Below are 21547 nucleotides of genomic sequence, written 5' to 3' on the forward strand. Positions count from 1 at the left end.
ATCTCGATCTAGTGGTGTTTTCCGCTTTGGTAAGAAGAAGGAGTCTTGTGCGCATTGTGGGAAGAACCATCCATCGGAGCAATGTCGAGTAGCCGCAGGAGCTTGTTATCAGTGCGGAGAGATGGGGCATATTAAGAAGAATTGTCCTCAGTTGCGAGGTGGAGCAGGATCCGGTTCTGGATCTCAGACGACTGTTCAGCAGAGGAGGCAGGGTCAGGCAGTGGGTAGTTCGAATCTTCGACCTCGTGCCCAAGGTCAGGTTTTTGCGCTGAACCAGGATCAGGCTGCAGATGAGACGGAGAGAGTCATAGCAGGTACTTTTCATTTATGCGGTATTCCTGCTTTTGTTCTTATTGATACAGGAGCCTCTCATTCCTTCATTTCTGCACGATTTGTTAAGCGTCATAGGTTACCCTATGTTTCTCTAGACGTCATTCTTTCTGTTTCTACTCCGATGGGTCATTCGGTGTTAGCGAAGCGTCTAGTGATGGGTTGTCCCTTAGATTTTGAGGGTAACGAGTTGACTGCGAATCTTATGATCCTAGAGATGGAAGATTTTGATTGTATCTTGGGTATAGACTTATTGACTACCTACCGAGCTACTGTGGATTGTTACCAGAAGCTTGTTCAGTTTCGTACGACTGAAAGCTCTAGTTGGTTTTTCTATGGTGAGGGAGCGCGACCTCCGATGCCAGTTGTATCTGCTCTGAAAGCCTGTCGTGCTTTAGAGTCGGGCGGGGAAGGCTACCTCATCTATGCGATTGATTCATCCACAGGTAGTGTTGGTCTAGAGGATATTCCAGTGGTTTGTGAATTTCCTGATGTTTTCCCAGATGAGATTCCTGGTTTTCCTCCGGTTAGAGAGGTGGAATTTGGCATAGATTTAATGCCAGGGACTGCACCGATTTCTCGTGCCCCCTATCGTCTTGCTCCGTCAGAGATGAGAGAGCTGAAGCAGCAATTGCAGGATCTTCTTGATAAGGGTTATATTCGCCCGAGTGTTTCGCCTTGGGGAGCTCCAGTCTTGTTTGTCAAGAAGAAGGATGGATCGATGCGGTTGTGCATTGATTATCGCCAGCTGAATCGGGTGACGATCAAAAACAAGTACCCTTTACCCCGTATTGATGACTTGTTCGATCAGCTTCAGGGTACTTCTGTTTACTCCAAGATCGACTTGCGATCGGGTTATCATCAGATGAGAGTCAGAGATGATGATATTTCCAAGACTGCATTTCGTACTCGTTATGGGCATTACGAGTTTCTAGTTATGCCATTCGGATTGACGAATGCGCCAGCGGTGTTCATGGATCTGATGAACCGAGTCTTCCGAGATTTTCTGGATCAGTTTGTGGTGATTTTCATTGACGATATCTTGATCTATTCCCACAGTGTGGAAGAGCATGCCCAACACTTGAGGATTGTGTTGCAGATTCTTCGCGAGAAGCAATTGTATGCTAAGCTGAGTAAGTGCGAGTTCTGGATTGATCGTGTGGTATTCCTTGGTCATGTGATTTCCAAGGAAGGAGTTGCTGTGGATCCCAGCAAGATTGAAGCAGTGCTGAATTGGTCACGTCCGACGACGGTGGCTGAGATCCGTAGTTTTCTAGGTCTGGCAGGGTATTATCGTCGCTTCATCGTGAATTTCTCTCAGATAGCCAGACCATTGACGCAACTTACTCGGAGGGATGTTCCATTTGAGTGGTCATCCGAGTGCGAAGATAGTTTCAGAGAGCTTCGTCGACTTCTGACTTCCGCACCTGTTTTGGCGTTACCGTCAGGATCTGATGGTTTCAGTGTTTACACCGATGCCTCCACTCAAGGCTTAGGGTGTGTGTTGACGCAAAACGGTCATGTGATTGCTTATGCTTCCAGACAGCTGAAATCTCACGAGGAGAAGTATCCCACTCATGATCTGGAATTGGCAGCTATTGTGTTTGCGCTGAAGATTTGGCGTCATTATTTGTACGGTGTTCAGTTTGAAATCTTTACTGATCATAAGAGTCTGAAATATCTGTTCACTCAGGCTGAGTTGAACATGAGGCAACGTCGTTGGATGGATTTGCTGAAGGATTATGATTGCGAGATCAAGTACCATCCAGGTTCTGCGAATCTCACAGCTGATGCGCTTAGTCGCAAGGTGAGAGCCTCTGCACTTCAGACTTGTGCTATGACTAGTGCCATCCAGGATAGTTGCTCGTTGGGGTTTAACTTCAAGCATCGGAAAGGTATGGAGAGCATTCGTGTTGCTACCATTTTATCTGAGCCCAATTTGTTCACTCGGATTCGAGAAGCTCAGATGTCTGATCTCAAGACTCAGAGATTAGCTCGGTTAGTTGGTGGTGATAGCAATTTCCATTACCAGTCCAATGGTCTTCTGTGCTTATCTAATCGGGTTGTAGTACCAGAGGATGACACTTTGAGGGACGAGATATTGTCTCAGGCGCATCGAAGCAAGTTAATTGTTCATCCAGGAAGCAACAAGATGTATAAAGACTTGAGGACACGATTTTGGTGGAAAGGGATGAAGCGCAGTGTTTATCAGTTTGTTTCCAAGTGTCTTGTTTGTCAACAGGTTAAGGCAGAGCACCGTCGACCTGGAGGATTATTGTTGAATCTACCTATTCCTGAATGGAAGTGGGAGCATATCGCGATGGATTTCATTACTCACTTGCCATTATCGTCGAGGAACAGCGATGCTATCTGGGTAGTGGTGGATCGACTCACCAAGTCTGCTCATTTTCTGCCGTATAATCGTGATTTCACTTTCGATCGTATGGCTCGATTGTACATTCAGGAGATTGTACGTTTGCATGGAGTGCCTGTCAGTATTGTTAGTGACAGAGATCCTCGTTTTACCTCACGGTTTTGGGGTAGTTTCCAGTCAGCTTTGGGTACTACACTGAGTCTGAGTACTGCTTATCATCCGGAGACTGACGGTCAATCAGAGAGGACTATCCGTACGCTTGAGGATATGTTGCGAGCCTGTGTTATGGATTTCGGACCCGCTTGGCAGGATCATTTGCCTTTGATTGAGTTCGCGTACAACAACAGCTATCATCGTAGTATTGGTATGGCACCATTTGAGGCGTTGTACGGGCGACGTTGTCGTACTCCATTATTCTGGGATGAAGTCGGGGAACGACAGGTAGAGGGACCGGAGTTAGTCCAGCAGGCTATAGATAAGGTTGCAGTAATCAAGAAGCGGATTAAGACTGCTCAGGATCGACAGGCTAGTTATGCGAACACAAAGCGTCGACCTCTTCATTTTCAGCCAGGTGAGAAGGTGTTTCTCCGAGTTTCGCCTTTTCGCAGGATTTTGAGATTTGGTCTCAAGGGTAAGCTGTCTCCGAGATTTATTGGTCCATTCGAGATACTGGAATGTGTGGGAGATTTAGCTTACAGACTTGCGTTGCCGCCGTACCTATCAAGTATTCATGATGTGTTCCACGTATCCTTGTTGAGACGTTATGTAGCAGATGAGTCGCACATCTTACATCCATCTGAAGTTCAACTTGATACGGATTTGTCTTACGTGGAGCGACCAGTTCAGATTCTAGATCGCAAAGATAAGGTGTTGCGGAATAAGATCATTCCTCTTGTCTTAGTGCAGTGGCAGCGTCGAGGCACTGAAGAAGCCACTTGGGAGTTAGAGAGTCGTATGCGTTCGGAGCATCCAGAGCTCTTTTGAGTTGTGCTTTGTATAAGTTTGTGTTTTCAGTTGTAATCATAGTATCAGTTGTATTCAACAACAATTGAGATGTATTAATGATGTTGTTATTTCGTTTTGTTCATTCTCTAAGCCTGATTTCGAGGACGAAATCTTTTAAGGGGGGGAGAATGTAGTAGCCCGAATTCCAAATTGGGTAATTAACGGATTAATGGTGATTAAGAAGGTTTAATGTGTAATTTTGACCGAGTCATGATCGGACGGACCGAAGAGGGTTCGGAAGCACCGAAGAGTTCGGACGATCCGAAGTGTAGTTCGGTGAATCCGATCATAGGTGTCAAGTGTTGATCGACACGTCATTTTCCGTGCATGTTCGGACGGTCCGAAGTGTATGATCGGAGGATCCGATCATGAGCTGTCAAGAGCCAATGGACACGTAGCGTTCGGACGTTCCGAAGTGTTGTTCGGAGGATCCGAACATGGCCTATAAATAGTGCTCGGATTTCTCATTTGTGACTTGCCAATTCATGATTTTGCCTCATAGTTGAGAGGATTTGGAAGGTTTCTAGGGTTAGTTGTTGGTCGAGCGATAGCCAAGAGCTGCCAGGAGTAGTAGCGTAGCGGCGCCTGAGTTTCAAGGCAATCGACATCAAAGGGCTGTCGACGGACGAAGGTAAACCCTAAACCTTTGGTAGTACTAGGGAGTACTGGTTTTGCTAGTCGAGCATGGTAGTATTGATTGAGTATGCTTTTGATGCGTAGGCTTGTGCTAGACCTGATTAGCGGTGTTGCGTAAGGCTAGGCTTGCTGTGATAGAGGTACGAAAGTACTATCCGAGATATCCTGGTTGAGTATACATTCATATATGTGTTGCATGAGTATTTGCTGCATTATTATATGTCATATGATGCATGCTATTATGTCACGAGTTATGATGCATATTGCATATCATGTTGAGCCGTATCTCCTTCGAGATAGCCTTTACTGTTGAGCTGTATCTCTTTCGAGATAAGCTATATCTTGGGGCCGCTCAGCCCTGTCTTGTGGACGCATGGACACCGAGAGTACACAGTGGCCGACGGGTCGGGAGGGCTTCGGTGGTCCGGGACATTTTAGGTCCACGTCTGTCTTGTAGTGGATGCAGTGACCCAGAGGTTGGACCGCGCGGCACTATCCACTTGGCGCCTCTAGACTGAGCATTTTGAGATCCTTTGTGATTCCTGTTTCTTGACTACCCTGGTATCATATCATAGCATGTGCATTTCATATAGGTCTGTATACTCATACTTTTGTACTGGGCGTTCTTATCGCTCACGTCCTCGGTTTTGTTTATTCTTGGACACCCCATTCCCACGGGGCAGACCTCAGGTTGGACAGCTCAGGAGGAGCAGGAGGAGGACGTTGAGTAGCTGGTTGGTTTAGTTTATCGGTACTGTTTTGATTCGATATGGTTGTATTGGATATTTTATTTTGAGTTAGTCTAGACTTCGATTTCGTTTGGGTTGTATAACCATTATTTTGTTGACTATTTCCGCTGTTATCTCTGATTATTGTTAATTAGGTTAATTGCATGCTTAGTTCTTGCCTAGTAGGTGATTCTGGAACGGGTCACTACAAGAGTGAGTGGAACAATTCAACACTTGGTTGCATTTGAATTTCCTTTACCTTATGGCAAAAGGCCGTAAAGACTATAAGGGCATTCGGGGATAGTTGACTAAAGCTAATACCGAAACTGTCGACCAAGTTCACTAACAGAGTTTGTGGAGGAAACACCAAACCGTTAGTAAAATGTTCAAGAAAAATAGTGAAATAACCCGGCGGTGGGTTGTGACAATTATGTTTAGGCCCCAGAACCTTAAGGTCGCACTCCGATGATATCCTAAGCACTTCACGCAAACTCTCAAGATCTTGACTAGTCAGAGCATCGCCCAATTCATCACCCAAAGGTTCACTCGGTTCAGGGACATCCTCCAATAAAGGACTCTTTAATGGCTGATATCTTTTGGAAAGTCCACATGAGGCTAAAGATCGAGTCTCAGGATTAATCCCAACGCATGACCCACCGAGGGGTTGGGAAGTATCCGACTCTGAAAAACAATAGTCAGAATCGTCATTCTCATTAGAACCGCTCAGGGACATTTGGCTACGCCTACGGTTAGCCATCAACAGAGAGTACTCTTTTCCACGAGGAACAGAACCTGCAGAAATATTTTGGTAAAAAAATTTTTTTATCAAAACTCCGACACACAACATCCAAGCACTCAAATCCAAAATATGATTGTAAATATATATATGTGTATTTATATTCGTATTTTGGAATTTTGTTTCTCGCGGAGAGCAAGTGTGTGATTGTTTATCAATCAAGCGTCACAGCAACCGTCGTACAACAGCATATCAGGTTTCGGAATTCATCCTTGGATATTTCAGCACCCCGGTAAAATTGGAGTGGACGCCCATGGTTTTGGTGGAGGTTTTCGGGCTCCCCTTGTCACCCCATATTCGAGGCGCCGGTGATGTCTTGGGTCTTCTCCATCGGTTCCCTAAAGCGGTCGGTTCTTCGTGGCTCGCCTCTCGGGTAGACCAACGTTTTCTTCTTTTTGTTGGATCTCCTCCATGGCCGTGTGGTAGAGCCAGCATTAAACATGGTTCTGCTGCACCTCACTTCTGTCCACCGTCATGGGATTTTTTCCGGAACAATCGCCAGCATATCGCACGACGTCTCAGAATCGAGTTCATATCTTCTTCTCCCATTAACTCCAGACTAACGTAGTGGTTGTGCCGCCTTAGCCACAGCAACGTGATACTCGATCTCTCCCGGCTCGGCACTGGTTGTGACGCCTTAGCCACCGCCGCATGATATTCGATCTCCCCCGACTCGGCACTGGATAACAGTTCTTCACCTCCACGCTCCTTTCCCGTTCCTAGATCGGTGTTGTTAGCTTGGATGCGATCGGAAGTCACTGATGGTATACACATCTGGAACGGGAAATGTTTTGCATTACGGCGGAACACCATTGTTTCTCCTGGAACTCCAGTGGGCAGCACGCTCTTTGGTAGGGAAGCACGCAAACGCATATGCCTTATTGTGGTGTGAATAATCACTCAAATCATGTTCAAACATAAGCATTTATGAAGAACAGTGACATTTATTAGTCTCGTACAACAATAATAATTAAAACAAAAAAAAGGAAGCAAGTACTAGTGAAATCAATAGTGATAGAGTGAAAAGCAGTGCAAATGCTTACTCATGTCAAGACAATTGTACGTTTGCTACCCTTTTCAACTTTCCTCTTTCTTTTCTTTTTTCTGTAACCTAACAGTATACACGTATATATAGCCACATGATAACGATTGTGGGGAAGAGATCTCGTGAAATCTCTTGATTTGCTCATTTCGAGGGATTTTTAGTTGTAAGGAGATTTCTGCGATGACAGAAGAAGTTAAGCATGCGTATTTCTTGCGAATAACGCTAGTAAAAATTATACAAGGGAATTAAAATGCTATTGAAATAAAAAAAAAAAAAAAACAAATCGAAGAGCAAAATTCGAAACCAATTTTCGTGCACACAAATTACTCTCGATCACTTCAACTAGTTAAAAGTGTCCGAGAGTAAGGGGCTTATGATGGGTAATATCCTATTTAATTTTTGGTGATAGTCCAATTATTCAATGTTAGAGCCCAAATTGCTTGTTAAGGCCCAAGCCCACTAGGGACTCTCGAAATTCCTATAAATAGAGGATGTCTCTCGTTATTCAAGGTATGCTCTTATTTTTCCTCTGAAGCTCTTGAGTTCTCTGAGTTTTCTCTGAATTGTTTACTGACTTGAGCGTCGGAGTGCCTACGCCGGGAATCCTCCCGGCGCTTCCTGACGAGTGTTCGTGACGCAGGTGACACCCAGCAATTAATCGTGTATTGTCTACGTGGATCCGTTTACCAGCCAGGCGAGCTCTTTTACGGGCCAAGTGGACAAGTTTACTAACTAGTCAGATCTCGCTTGTGCAGTCTACGCGACTCATTTATTTTAGCTGCATCAGTATCAGATCCCGGGTTTCACCGTTATGTGTTGGACTGCCTACAATTAGGCCACCCGTTCTGCCCATAATTGGGTCATTTGTAAACTTCACGCTCCGGATGTTCATTCCTGGGCGTGAGAGGACTGCCTACAATTAGGCCACCCGTTCTGTCCATAATTGAGTCATTTGTAAACTCCACGCTCCAGATGTTCATTCCTGGGCGTGAGAGGGGTGTGTTAATTGTCCCACATCGGTTGGATAAATAACCTTTGAGTGGTATATATGGGATTGGACAATCCTCCCCCCTTGAGCTAGCTTTTGGGGTTGAGTTAGGTCCAAGTTCCAATCTTAACATGGTATCAGAGCTCAGGTTCCACCGTTATGTGTTGGACCACCCGTTCTGCCCATAATTGGGTCATTTGTTAACTTGACGCTCCAGATGTTCATTCCTGGGCGTGAGGAGGGTGTGTTAGTTGTCCCACATCGGTAGGTTGACATTCCTGAGAGTTGTATATATGGTCTTGGGCAATCCTCCCTCCTAGAGCTAGCTTTTTGGGTTGAGTTAGGTCCAAGTTCCAATCTTAACAACCAGTGTCAAAGCACAATATTTTAGTTCTCGGGATTTGGGGAGTAGAGGCTTCACCTCTAAAACACCTTGAATTGCTTCGATAACATCCAAATCCATAATATCGAGTGGATCAGTTACTTCAATTGTGACAATCCAGGCATATCCTCTAGTCATCATTCCCAGTTCTTTGGTCTTCAAGAAGATCCTGCCACCAAGTGACTGGGACGTGTGCACCACAAACACTATAGTCTGCGGCTAGCTGTTCTAGGCATCACGCTTCTGTACGATATACGAACATTGACATCTTGCAATGCGTTATCCAAAAATGGCAAGATTCAATTACCAAACTCCGTGTCTTCATAACTAACAACGGCTTGGCTAAACTGAAAGGCTCTACATATGGAAGCTATGACCTCGACCTGATTGGCATCACTTTGTGCTGTCCAAATAAAGTAAGACGTCCGACGAATGAGAGAGGGACTTGTGGCTGAGAATGAAATAATTGAAACATGAGCCCTATCCCCAAGATACATCTCAAAGTTGGCATGTGCTGATTTCTAAGGACCTAGGATAGCATCCACTTCAACATTTTGCAGCAAGCCAACACTAATAGGATCAGGAAAACGTATGTGTGAACATCGTAGAAACAATACTTAAGTTGACTGCGATCCGAAGTTGTAAATTGCCAAGAAATAACAGAAGAAGTAGAAGCATACCTGCAGCAGTAGCATCAATGACACCATCGTTCAAATCTTGACCATTTAGAACCAGCTTAGTTTTTTAGTCTCCGTGCTTTGAATAAAAATCATGAAATGCCTGTGACAAACAACTCATTCCCATGCAACCCACGAGAGAATCTGTCGAATTTGTATCAAGAATGACACCAACTTGAATCTTAACTGGTTTGATGACGTCGCTTTGTGCTATGCAGAAAGAAAGCGTGGAAAGAGAAATGGACAACATAAACAGAAAACTATCCACTCTCTTGGAATCCTTCATGATAGATTCTTGCAAAACCACTGTATAACACCAAGTAAAGAAACTACACTGAACCTAAGCAAATCTTTTTTCATATGACATATTACTTGCCAACTCAAAAAGGAGCTTTTCTTCTCAATCTAGCAAACACAGAAATGAAGTTCTAGTGTATTGGTAGGAAAGATTTTGAATTCTTTTTGCTAAATAATGTGCATTAAAATATAAATTATTATCTTTCTAGACTACTGATATTTATAATAAGATCTATATTTAAGTCTAGATATGATATTCTTGTCTAAATGAATTCGATTCTAATGAAACTATTGTTTTCATATTTTGTAGTTATCGATACAAGGGAGAATATCAAAGGCGTAGAAGGCTTATACATAAGAGTTGATAGATGGTGTGATTGATTGATTGATGAATATAGACGCCACACAATAGTAAGCACATGAGTTGGTTATTTACTTCAAAAAAATCAAGTGCTCAAGCCAAGACTTATCGTCATGTTGTCATGGAGAGACAAAGACAAGCAGCCACAACGCCTAATCACAGTGCTGATTAGATTGTTCTTCGTCAAACAGAATTTCGATTTCATAGAAGTTGCATCCATTGTTATTTGATTATTTTGCGATAAGAGTTTTGGATGCACTTTGCTCAGTCACTTTGTTAAGATAATGTTTTTCTTTATTCACTAGTATTTATTTTGTGTAAATTGACAATATTTTCTAGTGAAGTTTTTGCTTCGAGGTACCGCACAAGTGTGTACATTTGTGCATGAGTAGGTCTCTTGTTAGACGGTCTTCAGAATATTTATGTGTGAGACAGGTCCACCATACCAGTATTCACAATAAAAAATAATACTCTTAGCATAACAAATAATATTTTTCATAAATGACCCAAATAAGAGATCCGTCTCATAATATACGATCCGTGGACTTTCTGTTTTAGTCTTTGTGCTTGTTCATTCAATCATTCCCACTTTCCATTCTTATATTTTTACAAAAGTTTTTTCAGTTTACTTGAACTAATATAATAACGATAATTCATTATTATATTAGGTAAAAATAATAAAAGAATCATACAATTTATTATTATTATTATTATTATTATTATTATTATTATTATTATTATTATTATTATTATTATTATTATATGTTTATTAAAAATAATTTTATTTAATAAATTTACCATTTTTTACGATAACTTTTCTGAAAGACGTCGCCTAATTAGTGGACACCAACTAACCCGATTTTAGAAAGACGATGTCTTTGAGCGTTATTACATTAATCGGCGGCCCGATCGCAGCTTATGCGACTGCTTAGATTGATATATATATTTTTTATTTTTAATATTTTTTAAATTTTATTTTACATATTATCCATCAATTTGTATTATACAAAGAGAAGAAACATGTCATAAATTTTGAGTTTTGAATCCGATACATATACAAATTATTAGAGAAATATCGAGATGAACAATAAGAATTAATTATTTAGACTATAAAAAAACCGTCTAAACAGTTTTTCGTCTATTACAACTAGGGATGAGAAAAAATACCGAAAAATCGTACCGAAAAAAATACTGTACTTATCGAAAAAATCGATATACCGACATTTTCGGTATCGGTATCGGTACGGAATTATTTTTTTTCGGTATTTCGGTATATACCGAAATACCGAAACTAATTTATTATATTATTTTTTAAAAAAATTTAAGTTCAATATACCGAAAAAATGTCGGTATACTGAAAATGTTTTCGGTATACCGAAAAAAATTTCGGTATACCGATACATTTTTTCGGTATACCGACAATTTTCGGTGTCGGCGATATTTACGATATGGTATACGGTATCGTAGTTCGATATGGTATACCGTACGATATCCACCTATGACCACAACTGCTTTTTAGAAATACTAATCATTTTTATGGAATGAACTAATATTTTATTCACATTTTTATTTCAATCCAAAGTTATTACATTAATATCTTATTCTATTTCAGAGAAAATTATATATTTTTGGATAGTTTCCCCCGAAATATATCTAATAAATTATAATGATCACAAAAAGTTGATGGCTGAGCCCAGCCCACAGTTGACAACTCACACGTGCGAAGCCCACTTACTTATGCCCCTCTCACTTTCGCACGCACACATTGATGCCACGGAGGAAAAGAAGAAAGAACCCTAGCCAGTTCCAGTTTCTTTTTGGGTTAGGGTTTACTCATTCACCCCATTGTTATGGAAGCCGAAGATGATGCTACTGGGACGATGATCGAAGAAGAAGACATCTGCGTAAATGGAGCCGTTTTAGACGGTGATTCGCAGCGGCACAGACCAATCATAAGCCGCGAGCAGCTCGATGTGGAGGCCTACGCAGCGCTGTACTCCGGCCGCACGAAGATCACTCGGCTACTGTTTATTGCTGAGAAAAGCGGCGTCGCCTCGATGCAGCTTGAGGTCTTGAGAATGGCGTATGATGAGATTAAGAAGGGGGAGAACACGCAGCTGTTCAGGGAGGTGGTTGCGAAGATTGATGGGCGATTGGGCCCGAATTATGGACCGGATAATGGATGGGCTGATGCGGTGGACCGACGGGCTGAGGTTCGGAAGGAGAAGCTCGAGAATGAACTCAATGCTTACAGGGTAGCCGTCATTTTCCATTCTCTCGCATAATAAACTCGAGCACACACTGAAATCAGTGCTTGGTGCTTCTTTCTTTGTTTTTTATTTTTATTTTTTTGGGTTCACTGTAGTTTCAGCAATATTGGATTTTCAAGCTGTTTTATTGACGCTTTTCCCATTGAGTTTGAAAAAGAAGTTACCCAATCTTAGTCTGATAGGTATAAATACACGCAGATTGCTGATACTATTATCTGGTTTTCACTGTAACAAGTCTACTGTGTTTGTGTGATGCAATTGGAGATATGTAAGAAGAACAGTTATCTTTTTCTTTTTTTTTCTTCTTTTTTTTTATCTTGGTGTTGATTTTGGATTATTTTCTTAATCATTCACATTAGCTTTGATTATCCATGTACTGTGGATTTACTGAGTTCTTGTGTGTTAATTCGTTGTATGGGGTGCTGGATTGTTCCTTGCTTTTTATTAGTTTTGGAAAATTATTGCATAGCTTACCTGCTGAGAAGTACATCTAACATCCTTGGCTTTAGGAACTGTCTTATCCTGAATGTTACTTGTAAATTTAGCAGACTTTTTTTTGTGGTGTAAAGATTTGATGGACATTGAACTATATAACAAACCATCATTTTATTTCAAATTGTTTTTAGAGTTTAAGGGTGTCCGTTGCTGATTTGTTCAATCATTTTATTTGAATCCTAATTGTCGCTTTACAGTGGCTCAAGATTTAAATCTGTGGATATTTCTAACCCCAACCCATCAATATACCTTCTTGATTTTAAATTGTGGATTTTCAGTCAACTATTCCAAATTTATTTATTTTTTGTGTGTTCTGGAAACTTTTCTACGTTATTTTCTGTATAGCTGATCTGTATTTTGCATTATTTTCCTTACCTCTTATTATTCATGTTGCAGACAAATTTGATCAAAGAGAGCATTCGAATGGGTTATAATGATTTTGGAGATTTTTTTTATGCACATGGTCATCTTGGTGAAGCTTTCAAAAATTATGTCCGCACACGGGACTACTGCACTACATCCAAACATATCATTCATATGTGTCTAAATGCAATTTTGGTTGGCATTGAGATGGGCCAGTTCACACATGTTACTAGCTACGTTAGCAAGGCTGAGCAAAGTCAAGACACCTCGGACGCCATTACAATTGCAAAATTACGTTGTGCTGCTGGTTTGGCTCATTTGGAAGGCAAAAAGTATAAGCTTGCTGCTCGAAAGGTGTGCCATTTGAATATTTCCTACAAATTAAACGATAGTTTTAGTTTAAACTTCCATGTTTTGAAATCATCTTGTCCATTTTAACTGAAAAAGTAAAAATGAATCATGTGGTGGTACATATCTTCTGCCAAATTTATTTTTTCTTACAGTTGCATGCGTACTTGCAGTTCTTAGAAACTGGTCCTGAACTTGGGAATAACTACACAGAAGTGATTGCACCACAAGATGTTGCAACCTATGGTGGTCTTTGCGCACTCGCAAGTTTTGATCGTGCAGAACTGAAGGCAAATTTGTAGTGTTTTAGTTGTTTTTAATTATGCATTTTAATTCTCTTATTTATGGAATATTTCTTTTTGGCAGTGCAAAGTCATTGACAACAGTAACTTCAAGAGTTTCTTGGAATTAGTACCTGAAATTAGGGAGCTAATTAATGATTTCTATACCAGGTAACCAGACTCTGTTGCCTTTGAATGTTGTACACACACACACACATGCAGCAAAGGGCGAGAAACCCTAGGCTTCCATTGTGCACCACCGATGCTACACCACCCTTATACACCTTCTGCTCAGGCGCAGAAAGAGGGCACTAGAGTTGGGGTAAATTGCTTTGTTGTACATGGCATCCTTGAAATGCAATCTGATTGCTTATTCAAATATAAAACAAATAAAAATCAACAATCCTCCATTTTCAGTATCTTTATGGATGAATATGGCATCCCAATCCCTTGTTTGATTCCAATAGTTGTTTCTTCTTTTGTTTTTTGCAGTCACTATGCTTCCTGCCTTGAATATCTTGGAAACCTTAAAACGAACTTGTTACTCGACATTCATTTACACGACCATGTGGAAACACTATATGAGCAAATTCGCAACAAAGCTCTGATCCAGTACACTCACCCATTTGTCTCTGTTGATCTGCATATGATGGCAAATGCTTTCAACACAACTGTTACTTGCTTGGAGAAAGAGCTTGAAGCTCTCATTACCAATGACCAAATACAGGTAATAAATACCAAACTTTAACTTATTTACCCCCGTCTCCAATGTTTCAGATTAGTTTGAAATTTTCAACACTTCTCCAATTTTGTTACAGGCGCGGATCGACTCCCACAACAAAATTCTCTATGCTCGGCATGCAGATCTGAGAAAAGGCACGTTCCAACGTGTCCTGCAGACTGGCTGTGAATTTGATCGTGAAGTGAGAGCCATGCTTTTGAGAGCAAACCTTATCAAACATGATTATAACCTCAGAGCAGCTCGTAAGCATGGAAATTTTTAATTGCTTGTGTTTATAAAGGGACGCCCTTATTTTTTAGGTTAGAAATCTGTCTAAATATTTTACATGGAAAGAGAAACGGCTTCGATGCGGCGGCTTAACTGACACTTCCGAGTTATCGGGATTTCATGGAGACAAGGGGAGGAGGGCTTGCCGTGGGCATCGTATCAATCAATCATGAAAAAATTAATCCTTTGTTCATAACCCTGCCTCAATTTTGAATTTAAGGTCATGTTGATTTACACAATTCATCCATATTTGTTGGTATACAGATGTTGGAGTGCGATTTTTTTGCTGTCTCCTGTTGATCTTGTCTTATTTTTCCCTAAACGTTTGGTGTTACATCCATCTATTCTACTGATTGATCGAGATACTTGGGTCAATGTTCAGTTGTAGTCAGCGGTGACCATAAAAAATGGTATTAAAACTTTGTTTGGATCAATATTTTAAAAATGTTTTTTAAATGAACTTTAAAAGTATTTATTTAGACAAGTTTTGTGAAAAGCCTGAAATTTTGAGTCGTTTCCTACATTTATTTGATGATTTTTAAAGAATAATCAAGTTTTATTCATCGAAAATTAAACAAATACGGGTCAAATGAGGGAAAAAAACATAAGAAAAAAATAAAACACGTGGAGAAATTTCATTTCCCTCGATTATTTAGCGAAAAATGGAATAATTTTTAAGGTTTTCTTTGTAGCTTTGACCTCCTAGATTGTAAGTCAAAGGAATAATTACTTGATAAATGAACGAGTGTACGTTGAGCAGTTATAATTGTACTCCCTCCACTTCCACGTTTGGTCCAAGTCTTCCTCGTTTCACCCCCATCCACAGTTCCCTGGAGGTGGCATGATGTTCCCAGATGGAGCAATACGATATATTGAGAAACTTAAACAGTATATCCCTATGGCTGGTGGAGTTCTGAGAACCTCCCTTGATATGGGATGCGGGGTAATAAACATGACTGTCATCTTTTCATATTGTTGCTGATTATTGTAGTCTTTTAAAAATCTTGGTGGTCATTATATGGCAGGTTGCTTGTTTTGGTGGATGTATGCTTGCTGAAGAGATTTTAACTCTTCCTTTTGCTCCATAGGATTCACAGAAAGCACAGATACAATTTGCTCTCCCCTTTCCTGCTTTCTCTTTTGATTTGGTGCATTGTTCTCGATGCTTGAGTGAGTCCCCGGCATCTCAGAAGTTTATGATAACATCTATTGAAATTTTGTAACCTATCTCATCTCTTTTTTAACGCAGAAAACTTATTACTTTTCAGATGCTACGTATTTTCTTGAAGTTGATCGGTTACTTCGCCCAGGAGGCTTCCTAGTCATTTCTGGGCACCCTGTACAGTGGCAAAAACAAGACAAAGAATGGAATGATCTGCAGGCTGAGGCCAGATCATTGTGTTATGAGATCATTGTCGTGGATGGAAACTCAGCAATCTGGAAAAAGCATAGTGGGGATTCATGTCTTCTAAATCCAAATGGATTTGGATTTCATTTTTGTGAAGAATCCGTTGATCCAAGTTTTTCATGGTAATGCACATGATTCAGTCTTAACGTTCTCATGTTTTTGTTATTCCATTTGATTGACAGGTGATCCTGAACTTCATAATTTTGCAAATGACAATTAACATGGTTGGTTCTAGCTTTCAGCAGTTGCATTTTGTGGACTGAAATAAATGAATCTTCAGGTCTTTCAAGTTCGAGAAATGTGTGAGCCGGATAACATCTGTCAAGGGAGATTTTGCTATTGGGGTGATTCCAGAGTGGCCCGAAAGATCGACAAAGGTTCCTTCACGGGTTAGTGTCATGAAGAAGAGAATGTGCGTATTTGAAGCTGATAATCGAAGATGGATAAGAAGGGTTGCTTATTAATAGAATTCGCTAAACTTGAAATTAGGAACTCCATCTATACGAAATGTCATGGACATGAATGCATTCTTTGGAGGTTTTACTGCAGCAATAGCATCTGATCCTGTTTGGGTAATGAATGTCGTCCCTGCTCGCAAGCCTCCGACTCTTGATGTCATTTATGATCGTGGACTTATTGGACTTTACCATGATAGGTGAGTAGAATCAACACTATATTCTATTCATTGTTCTGTGACATTGTCTAGGCTTGTGAAAGATAGTCGATAGATGGATCAGAAGTAAATCCATTCGCTGCAATACTTGAGATGCGTTACATGCATGTTTATTGTTAGATATTCTCACCCGTTGAATTGAATCTTGTTGTGGCTGATGCATGCAGGTATGATCCTTTTTCCACTGATCCTCAGACTTACGATCTAATTCATGTAGCCGCTGTAGAATCTCTTATAAAAGATCCAAGTTCTGGAATGAGCAGGTCTGTGTTGCACTTTTTTCAACTCAACTGTTTGTTAGCTCTTTACCACTCTTACCTCGGGAAATTTCAAGTGCATTTTCTGCTACTGAGTAATACTTGGCTATCCCTGTCGCACCGGCACGGCCAGGGCTACACAGATACCACGCAACATGGATATGACTGACACATATGTACCATTAAATGCATATTAATCTCTACCAATTCTACTGTATTTTAAATTTGGACACATAATTAAACCTTACATTTCGACTGTATATGAAGTTTCAAATAAAAGTGAACAAATTAGACCATGATACAAGGTTGTCTGTATTGGTCTTCCTTGTTCATTCAAAACAATTTGATTGAAGAACTCATGAGAGTAACCTTAAAAGTTTAAATGCATGAAAACTAAGTTTTAATCTTTATTTCAATATTCTATAGTTGTCTTACACAGTTTTATTATTCAAAGTATGTGAAACTATGTAATGAAAATTACTATTTATTTAGTTGTTAATTAGTAATCAATTTTATAACCTTAAGGTTGCGCTCGTATTAATGGATTTGATTTGATGGAAAATGTTTCATTTCGGGATGGATTTGGAGAATTGATTGAATGTGTGATTTTGGCTTTGATATTTATTGTAGGATCAAATGCGTGATTTTTTTTTGTGGAAAGTCATAGATATGATAGCTCTGCCAATAGGGGCAATTCTTGTGGCTCAACACTAACCAAAATGTACTGGATACACCCATCCTTGGTTTGTGTCGATAGTCGCAATGCTTAACAGGGACTGAGTTTGATCCAAACTCGATCGAGTATTCAATTTTAAGCTTGATTCATTTCATAAAAATATTGATTTACTCGAGTTCGTACTTGAAAATGTTTTTGATGTGAATCTTGACACGAATAAATAGCAAACACGATTAAAAATAAATCGCACCCTCTATTCAATTACGATATTAAGATCCGTGTGTTTTCCCGATCTTTTGATTCAAGTATTGTGTGATATTCACCTCTAAACTAGCAAGAGTTTAGCAACAAATAAACACGAGGATAAACAATCGAAAACTATACGAACCTTCGAAGAACTTTGCCTACGACAATCCGCACAAGCAACGATCGACAAACGCCACAAAGTTAAAAACTTTGATAAGTTTGATTTGATTTGACAAAGCTAAAAGCTTTGAAAAGTTGAGAGAAAATTCTCACAAGTTTGATAAACTCAAAATAATATGTGTATTGTGTTCTTAAAATTCGTCCAACATAGTCTATATATCAAAAGATATCAAAAATCTAGTCTCCCAAAATAATAAAACTCTAGAAAAGGAAACAAATCCGCGCAGAAAACACTAGGCACGGACCCCGTGTAGACCTCCGTGTCTGTGTCCGTGTACATACTGTAACTCATCTTCAGTCGGGATCAAGAGACACGGACCCCGTGCTCACCTCCGTGTACGGGTCCGTGTAGGCACTGTATTCGCCAACTTCAAAGGGTACGGACCCCGTGCCTGGGTCCATCTCCAGGTCCGTGCAGCCACTGTAAAAACTCATCCCAGCTTGTAAAGGACACGGACCCCGTGTGCAGGTCCGTGTGCAGGTCCGTGTGCAGGTCTGTCCAGACTCTGTCAGCAACATCAATGCTTGAATGACTTTCCGTTGGCCTCCAAACGTACTCCCATGCATCACGACCTCTTCCGACTTGCTCATGACTCCTTGTAGCGCCTCCTTGAATCTCTTTAGTCGACCCCTCGTGATTGGTCCCTCCGGCAACTGCAAAGGATCCCATGCTTTCCTTTGGACGTCCACGTTCGCATCATCCTCCCCTTCTTGAAAAGGATTTGTCCTCAAATCTTGCTCATCACCTACATCAAACAACGACAAATCACTAACATTAAATGTAGAACTTACGTTGTACTCACCTGGCAAGTCGAGTTTGTAGGCGTTGTCATTGATTCTCTCAAGAACTTGGAATGGTCCATCGCCCCTAGGTAATAGCTTTGAGCGTCGCTTCTCCGGAAACCTCTCCTTCCTCAAGTGTAGCCACACCCAATCCCCCTTCTCAAATACCACTTTCTTTTTCCCTTTGTTGGCTTGCCTAGCATATTGTTCATTCTTCTTCTCAATGTTGGCTTTGGCCTTTTCATGCAACCCCCTAACAAATTCAGCCTTCTTTTTGCCATCCATGTTTAACCTTTCACTCACAGGTAAAGACATCAAATCCAACGGAGTCAAAGGATTAAAACCGTATACAATTTCAAATGGCGAATAATTAGTAGTAGAATGCACACAACGATTATAAGCAAATTCAACAAATGGCAAGCAATTTTCCCAATTCTTTAAGTTCTTCTTGAGAATAGCACGTAATAAAGTTCCTAACGTCCTATTAACTACCTCAGTTTGACCATCCGTTTGAGGATGACAGGTCGTAGAAAACAGTAATTTAGTGCCAAGTTTAGCCCACAGTGTTTTCCAAAAGTAACTTAGGAATTTAACGTCACGGTCCGACACAATGGTCCTAGGCATGCCATGCAGCCTAACGACTTCTCTAAAGAATAGGTCCGCAATGTTAGATGCATCATCCGTCTTGTGACAAGCAATAAAGTGTGCTATTTTCGAAAACCTATCCACAACAACAAATATAGAGTCTCTCCCCTTCTTTGTCCTAGGTAATCCCAAAACAAAGTCCATAGAGATATCCACCCAAGGTTCACTAGGGACGGGAAGTGGTGTATATAATCCGTGTGGTAGTGTCCTAGACTTAGCTTGTCTACAAGTTATGCACTTCTCACAAATACGTTCAACATCACGCTTCATGTGTGGCCAATAAAAATGTTCATGCAATGCACTTAAAGTCTTAGCCACCCCAAAGTGCCCCATTAGGCCACCCCCATGTGCCTCCCTAACAAGTAATTCACGAATTGATGACTTGGGAATGCACAATCTATCCTCTCTAAACAAGAAACCTTTATGCAAGTAGAATTTATCATGTGGACCATGCATACAAGTTTCAAACACTTCCTTAAAATCATCATCTAGCACATACAACTCTTTAACAAGTTCAAACCCCAATATTTTGGATTCCAAAGTAGAGAAAAGTACATACCTCCGTGATAGTGCGTCGGCCACTACATTTTCCTTACCTTGCTTATACTTGATCATGTAGGGGAATGTCTCTATGAAGGCCACCCATTTAGCATGCCGCTTGTTCAGCTTTTGTTGCCCCTTGAGGTGCTTTAGAGACTCATGATCCGTATGAATCACAAACTCTTTAGGCCTCAAGTAGTGCTGCCACGTCTCAAGAGTCCTCACAAGTGCATAGAACTCCTTGTCATACGTGGGATAGTTCAGCGCTGCCCCATTGAGTTTCTCACTAAAGTACGCCACCGGCCTTCGTCCTTGCATCAACACGCCACCAATACCTACACCTGAAGCATCACATTCAATTTCAAAAGTATTAGCAAAATCAGGTAACACAAGTAAAGGAGCATTAATTAATTTTTGCTTGATAATATTAAAAGACTTCTCTTGCTCCTCGCCCCAACAGAATGGAACGTTCTTCTTGATGACCGCCGTCATCGGTGCCGCCAATGTGCTAAAATCCCTTACAAACCTCCTATAGAAGCTTGCAAGGCCATGAAAGCTTCGGACTTGACCAACAGTAGTAGGCGATGGCCAATCTCGAATAGCACTTACCTTGTCTTCGTCCACTTGTATCCCTTGTGAACTCACAACGAAACCAAGAAACACAAGTTTGTTTGTACAAAAATCACACTTCTTTAAGTTAGCATACAAATTTTCAGCCCTTAATGTGATTAGCACAAGTTTCAAGTGTTTAACATGCTCTTCAAGATTCTTGCTATACACTAGGATATCATCAAAGTAAACCACAACAAATTTACCTATATGTGCACGCAAGACATGATTCATTAACCTCATAAAGGTGCTAGGTGCATTAGTTAAGCCAAAAGGCATAACCATCCACTCATACAACTCATACTTAGTTTTAAAAGCAGTTTTCCACTCATCACCTTCCCTCATTCTAATTTGATGGTAGCCACTTCTCAAGTCAATTTTGCTAAAGATGCAAGACCCATGCAACTCATCTAACATATCATCTAGTCTAGGTATGAGATGCTTATACTTAATGGTTATGTTATTGATTGCTCTACAGTCGACACACATACGCCATGAGCCATCTTTCTTAGGAACTAGCAAAACAGGCACCGCACAAGGTGACATGGACTCACGCACATAACCCTTATCTAATAACTCACTTACCTGCCTTTGTAGCTCCTTACTCTCCTCCGGATTGCTCCTATAAGCTGGACGGTTTGGCAAGGCACTCCCGGACACCAAATCAATTTGGTGCTCAATTCCCCTCAATGGTGGTAAGCCTTGAGGTAGCTCCTCCGGAAATACATCGTCAAATTCCTGCAATAGTGAAACAACAATGCTCGGAAGGGATCCGGCTATATCACTTGTGTTAAGGAGGATCTCCTTATAAAGAACTAACACAAATGGTTCATGTGTGTGCAACAAGTGTTTTATCTCACCTTTTTGGGCCATATAAGAATTCTTTTTGGCCTATTTCCTCTCTTTTTATTTCCCCTCAATTTCTTTCCTCTCTTTTTTTGTTTGTGTGGCTATCTCACTCTTTTCAACTCTCTTTTTTTCAGTCACTTCAATTTTATTTTCAGAGGCCATCTCACTTTTTAATTCACTCTTTTTTTCGGCCTCATCTCTCTTCTTTTTTTTCAAGTGGTCCTCCAATACTTGTTTTGGAGACAATGGAAGTAGAACAACAGATTCCTTTTTTAATACAAACGAGTACTTATTTT

At 40.7% G+C, this 21547-nt stretch overlaps 1 protein-coding gene and 1 pseudogene across 1 annotated transcript; both read left to right on the plus strand.

The window, feature by feature from the left end:
* Nucleotides 1-11368: 11368 nt before the first annotated feature.
* Nucleotides 11369-14676, plus strand: LOC140823424 (COP9 signalosome complex subunit 1-like). Its single transcript, XM_073184766.1, has 6 exons — nucleotides 11369-11874; nucleotides 12781-13101; nucleotides 13269-13385; nucleotides 13462-13547; nucleotides 13869-14103; nucleotides 14195-14676. Exons 1-6 carry the CDS (start codon nucleotides 11470-11472, stop codon nucleotides 14378-14380), a joined length of 1350 nt encoding a protein of 449 aa, XP_073040867.1. The 5' UTR covers nucleotides 11369-11469; the 3' UTR covers nucleotides 14381-14676.
* Nucleotides 14677-15154: 478 nt separating this feature from the next.
* On the plus strand, nucleotides 15155-17336 carry LOC140824345 (probable pectin methyltransferase QUA3; annotated as a pseudogene).
* The last annotated feature ends 4211 nt before the right edge of the window (nucleotides 17337-21547 follow it).

Source organism: Primulina eburnea, chromosome 2, assembly GCF_022965805.1.
Source record: "Primulina eburnea isolate SZY01 chromosome 2, ASM2296580v1, whole genome shotgun sequence".
Classification (NCBI taxonomy): Eukaryota; Viridiplantae; Streptophyta; class Magnoliopsida; order Lamiales; family Gesneriaceae; genus Primulina; species Primulina eburnea.

What these genes read in the sequence shown, in the direction of transcription:
- LOC140823424 (XM_073184766.1), top strand. Translation starts at nt 11,470, where the DNA reads ATGGAAGCCGAAGATGATGCTACTGGGACGATGATCGAAGAAGAAGAC. An exon ending in TTGATCGTGCAGAACTGAAG is followed by an intron (nt 13,386 to 13,461) that starts GCAAATTTGTAG and finishes TCTTTTTGGCAG; the next exon opens with TGCAAAGTCATTGACAACAG. An exon ending in TTACCAATGACCAAATACAG is followed by an intron (nt 14,104 to 14,194) that starts GTAATAAATACC and finishes ATTTTGTTACAG; the next exon opens with GCGCGGATCGACTCCCACAA.